The following is a 13,512-nucleotide window of genomic DNA, read 5'->3' as shown; positions in this document are numbered from 1 at the left end:
GCCCTGGGCATAGGCTCTGTGTCAGACATGGCCGTGCCAGGGAGAACTGTTTAGTGCTTGTGCACATAATTCAGTTCCGCGTTTGTGCATTTCCGTGTCGGTATACGTTTATATGCACGTGTGTGAGTTTGGGTGGTTCCGCGAGTTATAGTGTCTGAGCTGCCAGCAGTTGGGCATCCACTCCCGCGATGAGTTTGTGACCCGCTGGTTCTAGCAGGGGTCCCATGCCGGGCGCGCTGCTCAGCCTCCCATGCTTGCAAGGTCGGTAACGTAGATTACACTTAAGAAGGTGTTGCCGAGGCCTGTGGTCTTGCCTACAGCAGGCCGGGGGAGGGGCTGACAAACATGATGGGTAGGTGGAGTGTGGTGAAATCGGAACTCGCGGGGTGCCCGGTTATTTTGCTTGTTTTATTTCCATGTCAGTGATCGGACAGACGAGTAAACCGCACCGCTGGGGTCACATGCAACAAGGCAGGGGAGGGAGCTAACCGACCCCAGACTCATTCTATCAGCCTCGTAAGAGTGAAATGCCGCGTTTGCCTGTCTTTTGACGTCACTAGCCGACCTCAGCAAAGCATTAGCCCACGGAGTTACCTTAGCAGATGCTGTGCTCTGCGGGACAGCCATGTAGCGGGGAGGACAGAGCGACGGGCTTGTCCGCTCTTGATTTTGCTGTTCGGGGCATCGGCAGTTTGAATTTGCATTCAGAGCAGAGATGTCTTGTTCTTGTTTTATTTCCATGTCAGTGATCGGACATACGAGTAAACCGCACCGCTGGGGTCACATGCAACAAAGCAGGGAAGGGAACTAACCGACCCCAGGTACCCGTCATCTCTCCCTCTCTCTCGCTCTTGACACGCTGCCGGGAATCCATCTCCAACAAATTCTGGGTGCAAGATTGTGTGCAGGGGATATTTGGAAGATCCGTGAGTTGCTGTGTCTCAGGGCCCTGCTGACGGCACACTCGTGAATACTGGCAAGATGATCACAATTAAGAGGGCTGTATTCAGGAAACAGTTGGGACAGTCATCTCTCTGCGGGGCCGCGGGGAGGGGGGTCGGCCACCCCGGCCCATAGTACTCTTCGTCATCGTCCCCCCGGGAGGCGCCAGGGGGCCAGCCGCAGCCACCCACCCCCAAACCCATTGAAAGAAGAGAGAGCGGAGAGCGGGAAACAGACAGGGGGAAGAACACGGACACACGGACAGCGAAAATACACGGAGAGCGGGAGGGGGGCGGGAAACAGACAGGGGGCGGGAAACAGACAGGGGGAAGAAGGCACAAACACACACGGACAGCGAAAATACACAGAGAGCGGGAGGGGGGCGGGAAACAGACAGGGGGAAGAAGGCACAGAGGGAAACAAACACGGTCTTACCTTCACTGCGAAGGATAGAAAATGGCGGACACAAGCTTCCGGATTTTGACGATTTGGGGGCGTGGTTTTGCTGTCCTGAGTGACGGACGACGTCACAGGGCTAAAGAATGCAAAAAATCACGCCCCCAAATCCGAAAAAGACGGGGCTTGTTTGAAGTGACGCATCTCTCCTCCAATGGCTGGCCTCCGTTTAGGAAGCCAGCCAATGAAGGAGAGAGAGGGCACGGAGGCGGGACATTCCCCGCTACTCAGACTCATTAAATCTCCGGCCTAAGACTGCGCAAGCGCAGCCTTTTAGGCCTTCGACCTAAAAAGTAATTGGGATAGACTTACGAGAGGACTGCTTCACTCATGGCCAGTTATATGCCGTTCGGGAATGCCGAAAAACAATTTATTCTAAATCCACAATCTCATGAAACAAGAAATGTGGTATGCCATGAGGTTTTGAAATACAATATTCTTACCTATTCGAACCATTGCAGACATTCTTTTCCATACACGGAGAACGTCGGGACAGGCCGCTAGTAATTCATAAACCGAAAGTTTGAAATCTCTTACCTGAGTTAAAATCCTATTGTTATATCTGCTTCCGTGCAACAGGCATCTCATTTTACTGCCACTATTTATTGGCTGCAGCCAAATTATGCATTTGATAATAGAGGGCCTAACGTCAATGCTACCACTATAGCTATCACCATAATCCAAAATACCAAGATATCTTTTCCAGAGAGCACAGTCATGGTGCATCCAAAAAAACACTCCATTCCATATTATCCTTAGATAGGGTGTTCTATGCCAAATCCCTGCGAGACATAAAAGGAAAACATTCTATCTATAGAAAAGCTCATCCCTAGACCTCAGGGGCTAGGAGAGGGCGATGTATTAAGGGAACTTCCTGTATACAATAACTTAAAGTGGAAAGTTTAGGCAGTCTTGGTAGCCAGACAGCTCTGTCTGTTGTCAGAAAGTCAACCTCCACTCCTTTACTAACAACATTTCTCAAGCCTGTCTTGTGAGGCTTAGCGTAAAGAAATCATTCTCCAAAGGAAGCCTTCTGGGCCAGAGACCCATCCCCTCTTTAGTGCATGCCAGTCCTCCTGACCTACACTTCCCTCAAAAGGCCTAGAATCTCTGACATATGGCAACATGGAGAGGCTAGGCGCATCCTTATGGCATGTGCCAAGAGCACCTCACGTCGAAACACGTATAAAATACACTCACAGTGACGACATATAAAACAGAAAAAATATTCTTGAGGAGAAATGGACCCCATCCCTACTGACTATTTCATATGGTTGTTTGTTAAAGTTGACACACGCACATATGGTTGTTTGTTAAAGTTGACATAACTAGTTGGGTAGCACACCTCTGTTCAAAACTGTTTTATTCCTTTCTTTGATCCGTGAAACTTTTAATTGTTGCGTGCTCACCGGCAACGCACTCAGCCCGTAGAACACGTGTGAAACTGAACAACATTATCCTGGGACACCTTTTGGTCCCAAGCACGTGGCACAGCATTTTTTCTTGCATTTGCAATCATACTATTCATTTGTTCCTGTTTTACTCTCCGTTTACTTTCCTCTTGTAAATACATCATTTTTCTCTTGAAAGTTCATCACTCTAAATATCCTCGTGCAAGGAAAAGCAATTTCCAAAGTTTCTCATGTTGATGCCGGGCCATCCGAACCTCTATGCAAAAACACGTACCAGAGCCAGTCCATTTCAAAGCAGTTTATGTGTGTAAGATTGAGCAGTGCAAAGAATTGAATTAAGAGTAAAGCGCATGAGGCTGTGTTTTTAAACAATGCATAGAAATGTAATGCATGTTGAATTGTTTATTTTTCAGTTTCCCCTGAGGAAGGGCCCTTGAGGCTTGAAATGCATTGGGTTTTAAATAAAATGCTTTGAAATGGACTGGCTCTGGTACGTGTTTTTGCAGTAAGTAGGCATGCAATACCTCTAGACAGCACTAGAGTACCACTCGTATTTCTGTCACGTAAGGGCTCACAATGAGTTCCTTAGAAATTGTTAGACCTGACATCTTTTGGCATGATTTCCCCAGACTTTTTGCTTCTGATCTCCTGTTTTGGACAGTCTGCTGCATTTAGTTTTTGCTGGTGTATGACTCTGGGCACTTTACCACTGCTGACCAGGGCTAAAGTGCAAGTGCTCCCCTTTGTAAACCGTAATGGCAATTGGGATCTCCACGATTGGCACATTTGATATAATATTAAGTCCCTAGTACAGTGCACTGTGTGTGCTCAAGCCCTGGAAATAAAATGCTACTGTGTGACTAATGGGCCTGCAGCACTGATTGTTTCACCCACAAGAAGAGCCTTGCAATAATGTCTCAAATCTGCCACTGCTGGGTCTGTGTGTTCAGTTTTAAATTGACATTTTGACCTGTCCAAACCTTCCTTTTTAGTACATGTAAGGCACCCCTAAGGTAAGCCCAAGGTAGCCACATGGACAGGATGCAGTGTATTTAAAAAGTAGGACAGGTACTGCTGTGTTTCGCATGTCTCAGTAGTGAAATATTGTTTTTCACTACATCAACGCCTATCTCTCCTATAGGTTAGGATTGGAGATGCCTTGTAACATCTTACATGTGTATCTTCCAATACGGAGCTGATAGAAAATTGGAGATTGGGATTTGGCATTTTCTTACTTTAACCATTCTGTGCCCCAGCTTGTCTGCTGAATGTACGCCTAGGTTAGGATGACAGTTGGGCTGTTTGCGCATTCACTCCAGACAGTCACACAACGGAAGCTGAGGTGTGCCCTGCATAGCCTTATGGCCCATCCCCATATTTTTGGAACACTACTGGACAGAGGACATTCTGCCAGGAAGAAGAGCTGGATAAGTTTTCATGAGGACTGCCACTTTGCTGTTTGCTTTGCTGTGTTGGCCTGCAGCTTTGCTGCTTCTGTCCTGGGAGTGAAAGAACTGGACTTTGCTTTCTGTATCCTGCTTCCAAGGTTGAATTGTGGTGATTTCAAGGAAAAAATCTGAGCAATGACTCCTAGCCTCATTGTGAACTAACACATCGCTGCACAACACAACGCACCGCCACTGCCAGAACCAGAGCATGGTCACCAATTGATGCAACGGCCGCAACTTACAACGTTAGCCTCAGCTTCCCATTACAGCATGTCAGAAGAACCACCGCTGTGTGAGTTTCGAGCACCGTATCACCGAAGTTCATTACACACTGCACCAACTCTGATGCAGTGCCTGCTTCATTGCTGTGGTACCAACGCAATGAAACTGAATTTTCGACGCACCGTACCTGGACGCTTGTTTCTTCATCGACTCCATACAGCAGCAAGGAACCAATGCATTGTTTAAGCATACAATGCATCACCTCCCCTGAAACAGTAAGAAACCGATGCATCCCATCCCCTCCCTAGCAATAAGAAACCAACACCTCACCTTCTTTTTCCACGCTTCACCTCCCCTGCTCCATGCAGAGTGTTTCAATTTTTACGCATCCCAGGTACTTTGTCCTAAACTAGCGCATCTATTGATTTCCATGGGCTAAATTTACGTAATTTTTTTAAGTGATTTTTACTTGTGTATGTTGGATTTTTGTTGTTTTGGTCTTGTTTTATTCAGCTAAATACTGGCTATTTTTCTAAACTGATGTGGACTCCTTTTGTAGTGTTTTCACTGTGTTACTGTATGTGTGTGTACAATTAATTTACACATTGCCTCAGGGATAAGCCTAACTGGTCTGTGCCAAGCTACTAAGGGTGTGAGAATGGGTTATCTTAGCTGTGTGACTCACTTACCCTGACTAGAGTGAGGGTCCCTATTTGGCCAGGGTGCACACCACTGCCAACTAGAGTCCTCATTGCTAACAGCAATCTTGATGGTTTAGTGTTGACTCTTCCCTGTTTGTTCCAAATCGCTGATAAACATAGTTAACAGGATACGAGAAACAACACGACTAACAGCTCTATAATACTCCAATCTTTGAGTTTGCTTTCTCGGCCCAGGCATTCTCACCCAAGACAGGTTGTCAAAAATTCAACCACTAAAGGTGGTAACCAGCCAGTCCCTTGATCCCCAGAGCCATGACCACTCAACGATGTCAAAGGCTGCAAAGAAGTCAACAAATACACTATAAACTGGCAATGCACAGGGCTTGAGTGCAAGTCTTGTCATAGTGAGTAATGCCACTGCTTTCAGCATCATTGACATCCCATTCTGGAATCATGTCTTGGTTACTGGTAAGTTTTTACACGTCGCAACCCTTAGGTGCTCCCCAACACAAAAGAAATAAAATAACAGCAGAGGAAATTCTTCTGTTGCTTTCCATATCACTTTCATTCGACTGGCACAAATTATCCTCCTTTCCATGTTTCAAAGACCACTCGACTTTGAAGATTTGCTGATAACACCCTGTTAAATGATGACTCCCACCATTCTGGACAAAGTAGTAGTGCCATTATACAAGATGTCAGATCTAAAAACTGTGACTTTTCCAAAGATCCTGTCTTTAACAATATAGTAGAAACATTAAATACCATCAGGATGATAATCTCTGGACGGTTGAGGTGTTGACCCTTGGTCCAAGCTGTCTGCTATACCATCCCAACACCCACCCAGAGATACAAACTAATATCCCATTTCCGAATTATCCTATTCGAATCATCAGAGGCAAGCAATTGCCAGAAGCACCCATTATCTTTTTATTTATTTATTTAGAAAGTTTTCTACAGCGCAAACATGACCACCGAGGGTATCAAAGTGCTTTACAGTTAGTACATCAAGAGGGATACAAGCAGTCAAAAGAGAACAAACAGAGCGAAAATTCACAGTCATGTAGAGCCAGGCATTTTCAGAAGCCCTGGCAGCTGGGCCACAAATCTGCGACTGTGACCACAATATCTAATGGAACCGCCTATAAGAGGCAGAAATGTCTTCATCAAGAACACTTTCACTTTCTTTTTGAAGAGGACAATGGAAGGATTCACCCAGACTTCGGTGAGTAGGGAGTTCCAAATCCTAGGTGCAATACCCAAGAAGGCTCAATTGTAAGTTTTTCTTTTCTTTAATTTTTGTGGTTTGAGCAATAGGGTTCTGACATTTCTAGAGGCTCTTGAACCATATGAGAGCTCCAGTTTTTGAGCGTGGTACAGTGGGGTATTGAAATGAATGGCCTTGTGTGCAAAAATGCATGCAATTTTTAGCTGTATCCGAGCTTCATATGGAAGCCAGTTCAGGGGTAACAGGTCTGGTGATATGTGGTTGTATTTTTTAGTGCCTGTTAAGAGTCTAGCAGCAGAGTTGAGGGTAACCCTAAGACGAGCAGTCTTCGCTCTAGGAAGGCCGCAAAGGGTTGTGCTGCCATTGTCCAGCTCTGAGATCACTAAGGCTTGCACTGCTACCTTTAAGTCACGAGAAGGGAGTAAAGGTTTAATTTTCCTTAAAATGCTGAGTTGGAAGTTCGCTCTTTTGTTGAGGAGGTGAGGTTTATCTATCTTCACCACTGATTCATACCACTTCCCCCAAGCTTTATCTGATATTTGGCGCTTTTTAATTTATAATTATTAATACTTTTTTATTATGAGTTGGAGGAATTTCAAAGAATACAACAAATCCGGGTGAAATACCTCAAGCACCCGTTACAAGTGAATCCAGGCCTGGAATTATTGGTCTGAAATCTCCGGAATAGATAATTCTAGGCCCGAAGACACCACATCTATGCATAACGCTGAAGGGCATGGTCTGCGGACAGCAACATAGTCCAGCTCCAACCTACCCCCTGCATGAGTCCAGGAGGAGAGGACAATGTTCCTCTTGGAGAGGCACAAGCATGCCCTGGGCCCCTGCCCCCATCCCATCACCAGGCTCCCCATTGGCACTCCCACTGAACACTTTCCACCTACTCAGAGCAAAAGGCTGGCAAAATGGTGAAACATCCCCCAGTAAAGCACCCAGTAACTGCGGCTCCAATTAGCTAGTCCTCATTTTGAGGGAAAAACTTGTAATGGCTGAATGATAGTGAGGTGATACTGGCTACAAAATGTAATTCTGCCTCACCCCAACCCACCCTCTGGAATCCCTGTACCAAAGTCTGGCAAACTCGCAATGAGGGATTTTTAATACTAGTCCTCTTTCCCCATTGTAGAGCTCTATAGCTGCCTAACCTGATACACGTTTTGATAAAACCGTACAGGATAGATTTTAACATCTTATTATTACACAAAGTCCTAGCCTGAGTGGCTGTAAGGGTAGTAAGATTATCAACAAGTTTATCATATTCCCCTGACAACTGCCTATAACTAAGGGTTATACTAAAAATACAACTAGCTCACTCACAGATCTGTTCCATATCAGTAATTTCCTGGATGACCTAAATTCCTGGAGGACTTAATGAGCCTTCTTTAGCTGCCTTCAGGGGTGCCATATTCCCCCGCAACCTCTTTTCTATTTCGAACAAAAATAACTGAATGGTACCCATACAAATCCAAGCATATAAACGTTGACTGTCCCTATAAATCCTATGTATTATCCTGAAATTGTTAAGGATTTCAGTATTTTTACAGAAAAAGTCAATTGATGAGCTACTTAGCCCAGCTGACCTAGCTGGATGTGCCGGGAAGTACCACTTATGAAAGGAGAAGAAACAACCAATCAGATTCCCTCTAACATAGAGGAGTATGTAATCCGAAGTGAACATTTCAGAGAAACACTGTGAGGGTAGGAAGAGTGGGTTGGAAACTGTGCACAAATGCTATGTTCCTGGATTCTGCTGCATATCTCAGGCCCTGGTTAGCTGACAGGCTACAGTACAATAACAAACATATTAAATGTCCAGGTAGCAGAATTGGTTCATATGACTGTTTGAGTGTTTGACATGATGCTCTAGGGGTCAGTCCTACAGGGTTCACTCAATATTTCATCCTTTTAAATATGTTAAAAAATAAATTATAAGTCCAAGAAGATTAATGGAACTTCAAATACAATTTACTATTTGGTCATGAGACCCTGGTTTCTGGCACGACGCCATTTTGGCCCAAAGCAGTTCTGTTTTTTTAAACATGACATAGTTATGGTGTTCAAGTTGTTACGATGGGCTCACACTTTTCACAACTAAGGGTCAGAAGCTACAATTCCGTCCAGGTGAATCCATCGGGGTCGGAATCCTGGTGTCCATGCTCACACTAATTCCTGCCACTAAGTGATCGGGGTTGATAGATCTCCTGCACATGTGATGTAATGGAGCGGTGAGAAGGACCCTTTGACCAGGCAGCACAATGTGACTGTAAGCAAGTTTATATGTGATTCAACATGGTGCTCATGTTATTTTATAGTAAATGGATGCATTCGCTGTATTGGCCTCCACCAACGGGGATCCACAAATTTCTGCAGTTTCCTCCAGACACCCTGGCGGCTGTAGCGATCGTAGCCAGAGGTGTACGTTTCAAAGCAGCTGTACCGTAAAAAAGATGTTAGAGATGGATCCAACTTATACTGTCAATGTTAACAAAGCGGGCAGTGTTAAGAATGGAGTCTTTTGTTAAGAAGTGCGAATTTCACGCAATCTGAAGTGATGGAGGTGGGGTGCACATTAGGTAGATGTATCATACTAGTGTTGCAGTCGTAGTAACCTAAAAGATGGGCAAGTCAGACAGTTTCCATCAAGTACTATATTTTGTAAGCTTCACTAGGTTTGGACTCCATTTTGATTTCCAGCATGTTTCAAAGCCACTGTCATACACATTGACCCAACACTGGCTCCTACACGAGGATGGGATTATGGCGATATTGATAAGTTTGTGCTAATGTTGAACCTGTGGCATCTCCATGCACTTGGAAGTGACGTCATTCTTAACAAGCTGGGGGGGGGCGTCATGGGAGCACTCACCTGTCCTTTCAAAGTCGCCCTCGCTCACACTGGATGTGGGGCTCGCAACAGATGTGCTCTTGTCCCCCGAATCCTTCTGCCGGGTTTTGGCGTTCTCGATCCCCTTTACCCGGCGTGCATGGCGGTTGCCTTTATAGTGGGCCTCTGCTTGACTCTGGAAATAAAACAAGACAGCCAATCAGATTGCTGGTAGGGGGACTTGCTAGCACAGTGAACTAGCAAAAACAAAACAATGTGATAATGTTTGATAAATACTGGCGACCTGTTAGAATGGTGATACCCGTGACAGAAAGTAATCATAGCTCGTGGTTGAAAGATAAACCTTATGAAAGACTATAAGCCTCTTGTAAACCTGTAGCAATGGAAGCTGCTTTCTGAATGGCCTGCACTAAGCAACGTCAATGGTTTTAGAAACCATAACCAGTTCAAAGATGATTGGCGGGACTCATGCCATCATCGAATCTCGTGCTCAGATGTAGCTTAATAACTAAAACGTATGTATGTGTATACAATTATTATTATAAATCATTTATATAGCGTGTATCAATCGATAAAGTGCATGGATGATTCAATAATAGATTTTATTGTTAACCGACTCAACGCTGCACGTTGTATCTTCCTCAGAAATGATGAAAGGCTGAGCTGTCTTGCCGGGGTTATAGCAAGTGGGTGCTAAATGTCATACAATTCTCTGGCTCCTCAGTAACAAGAGCCTGGGGTATACAATTACATAGAAACAGTGGTATGCTTAGGTCTCATTCCAAGACTAATGGACTTGGCAGTGAAGTCACTGCTTGCGTGAAATGCTTACTCATGGAATATGACAAACAAAATTCTAATCCCTGGAAACTGCTTAATACAATATGCATCAAAATTGCGATTTTGTCAAAAATAAGTGAAACGTGACCCCAATGTAAAAGAAAAAACGCAGAGAATGACAAAGTAGGAAACAGTGAGTAAATCACAATTGTGTACTCGCAAACAAACAACCCAGAAAATAAAAGTGACTTAGAAGGCATAACAATGCCTGTATTCGGACTGAATCTCGACTGACAAAAGTGTGTTTGTATGTTTGGATGTCGACGGCGTGTTTAACCCTTTCACCAATCTCGGGGTCACATGAGGACAAGTGATTAAAAGGGAGACCTAAGGGAAATAACAACCGAATGAGAACTATGAAGGTATGTCATATTTAGCGTAAGAGGTGGTGACGACGATTAAGATTTACCTACTGAGGGCTGGGGTCACTATAGGGTATGGTATATGGAAGATAATGGGAGCCGCAAGCAGGTGCAGATAAGTATTTACAAAGTGTGCGCAAGAAGAGTATGAAGTTCCTCTAGGTGAGGAGAAAAGGAACGGAGAGATACAGCAGAGGGTGTGGATCAAGTTCAGAACCACACTGTAGATAAAGGGGAATTCCCTTTGTTGGAACTAGGGCTCTCACACACCTAGCAAGCTAGGTGTCATGCTTCATCATATGAGCCTGCCCCTCCTCAGGTCGGCGCTGCAATAACTGACGGGCACCCAGTACGGGGCTCTTTGGCGGGGATCTTTTGTTTCTGCCGGTGGGTGCAGTGGAGGTAGGAGGCCTAGTGTGTGTAGATGTGTAGGGAAAGGAGGGGAGTTTAAAACAGGTCAGTCAGGCCTAACAATATTTTTTTCAGAAGGTAGACTACCTGAATAAAAATGTGTAGAGAGTGGCAGTGAGCTAGAGGCAATGTATCTAGCTATCTGTGACCTACTCTCAGTGGATCGACATGTTTCGTGCCATGTGCGTCAGGAGGATTGAGGCACCTCTTCAGGATCAACAACGAATGCTATCTACACAACTTACATACCATGTGTTCAGGTCGATAACCTAACTGGCCTACCTCAATGATGACGGGGGCTGCATCTCCCCTGGGCCGCAATCTGCTGGGACTCAGGGTGAAAGTAAAGAGAGAGGTTGTGTCTATTATGCCCAGAGGCCGGAATTGGTTGGGGGGGAGTTAGACAGACCAGTGCAGCACGTACAGACGTGCCAGGGAGCATGAACACAGCGTGCGGTCCATAGAGCCGACATTCCGCGTCGAAGCACCCATTCAGGGAGAGGGACGGATAGGGCAAGGACGAAGGAGGAGGGGCTGATAACGAGTAAACACAGGGCCACGTAGTGAAGATGGAATATGGCCAAGATCGATAACATGTAAGCTACTGAAAAATCAGTGCTTAATTTGAGCCAGTGGTTTCCAGTGCTCAGCACCGGCACTTAATTATCATTACCCGCGCTTAGAAAATCAGCGCTACCATGTGGCAGACTGCCCTAATTTGGAGATCAGCAAACAACATTTGTTTATTAATTCAATATACATTACAAATGTCTAAAAACATGTGGCACAAGCCATTCCTATAGCTACGGGGGCGTCGAAAAGTCTGGATTGTTGCTCTGCTATGTGTGTGGTGGTTAGTAGGTGTGATGGTACGGTTATTGGCAGCACTGGTAGGAGCAATGGGTGGTGCAAGAAGCGGTGATCTCTGAGAGAGCCCTGGCACGTATTATTTTACAAATTATGCACTCTGAAAAATACAATAATACTTATCGAGAGACAACCATAACATAAGTAGCTCAACGAAATGATACACAATTGCTTATCGAAAGACAAACATAATATGAATTGTTACAAAAATCAACATGATAAAGCAAAAATTAAATCTTCCATATAAATTGGGTTATGGAGCATGGCTAACAGTCTCAAACAGGCCCCTTTACGTTATTCGACTGACAAGCTCATTGGGATGCATCCACCCTGTGGGATAAGTAAAAAAAAAAATCTAAGAAGGATGTGATGTGAGCACCCCCAAATTTAATGTTTTACTCTCAACTAAGGAAGGGCTTATATCCTGAAACATATGTCTAGGGATACACAACATTGGCTGCACCAACAATGGTAAACACTAAAGTGAATGCTATCTTAAACTGCATTAACCACAATGCATCTGGGTGAATTGTGTGCTGTTTGAGTTACAGATAAACAAGAAGCTTTCAGAAGCTTCCCTGCAACTTCCCATCTAACCAGCACCACCTGGACCTGCCTGAGCCCTGCTGCTGGCCTCTGCTTGAGTAAGTCCTATTCCCCAAAAGGTGCCCCCTCCCGGGTACTGGACCCTTGGCTATCATCAGGGTGTATTTCTCTTGCCTCAAAAAACACAAGTGCTGTGCTCCAGGTGAAGATCTTAAAGTTTTTTGGCTTTTTGCGATCGCAAATGGACTTCTTGCGTCACCCCACGACCATCTGTGACGTCTGCTTATGCAACACTCCAGTGACAACTTGCTCTTCGAGTTTGCTATGAGATCCAGCACCAACTGCAACAGTTTGCGTCGGACATCAATGAGACGTTCCAGTGCTGAACCACTCTTCACACCAAACAGCGACTGTCTGCGACGACCAACCTGCTCCTTCAGCCAGCAACGGTCTCCCCGCATTGATCACCCACACAAAGCGCTGTTGCAACTCCCCACCTGGACTTGGACTCTGAAAAGGTAAAATCTTCAGAGGGACGAATTTGATTCTTGTATCCAACCCACTCTCCATTGCGGTCGACCTGAACTTGTTTGTGACTCTGACCAGGTCCAACATAGTCAGATAACCACATTTGACCCCTTCTGCATTTTTGGAGCTATTTTCACTGCAAAGTTTAAAAATTCATAACTCCTGTTCTCCTGATTGGATTTTTGAAATTTGGGGTCATTTTTTTTCATAACAGATTTTATTGGATTTTTTACAAAGATGCATAGTTGCTCGGGCCAAGAAATGTAGACAGTACGCTGGAACGAGCACACCCAGGAACGAAAACAACAAAATCATTTGCACAGTCAATCCCACCCAGATACCATATGACATCATGCATGTCTCTCAACAGATTAAGCTTTAGTTGCATACATCATTCCCTTGTCTTGCGCTTCATGTCCCCGAAATTCGCCCTCAAGAAGGGGATTGGCAGAACGAACAGGATCCAAGACAATTCCCCTGTAGTCGGCCCACCTCTGATAGATTTTAGTTTTTTATGGGGTACACTGCAATCCCTAGCCCCATGTAGTGATCCATCTCCTTTTTCCACACCCCATGGGATGGAGGAACACTAGCTTTCCATGTCCTGGCTATATCTCTTTATGTCACAGTGAGCCCCAAGAACAAAAGCTGTAGTTTATATCTATGCCAACTGTACTATGAAGAAGAGTCAACTTTGGGTCTAGTGGTATTGTCCAAGAGAGGAT

The 13,512-nt window shown here is 45.0% G+C and overlaps 1 protein-coding gene across 7 annotated transcripts in view; it reads right to left on the bottom strand.

Annotated features, from left to right (window-relative positions):
• Window positions 1-13,512, bottom strand: part of ZNF385A (zinc finger protein 385A) — a 471,767-nt gene that overhangs the window by 71,375 nt on the left and 386,880 nt on the right. For all 7 annotated transcript variants that reach the window (XM_086964826.1, XM_086964862.1, XM_086964817.1 and 4 more), the window contains one exon: window positions 9,255-9,408. In XM_086964826.1, coding sequence (XP_086820952.1) covers window positions 9,255-9,408 — 154 coding nt within the window. The remainder of the gene's footprint in view (window positions 1-9,254; window positions 9,409-13,512) is intronic.

The sequence above is a fragment of the Lissotriton vulgaris genome, chromosome 1_1, assembly GCF_964263255.1.
Source record: "Lissotriton vulgaris chromosome 1_1, aLisVul1.2, whole genome shotgun sequence".
Classification (NCBI taxonomy): domain Eukaryota; kingdom Metazoa; phylum Chordata; class Amphibia; order Caudata; family Salamandridae; genus Lissotriton; species Lissotriton vulgaris.
The sequence above is the reverse complement of the archived record's forward strand: the minus strand, read 5'-3'. Positions and strand labels throughout refer to the sequence as shown.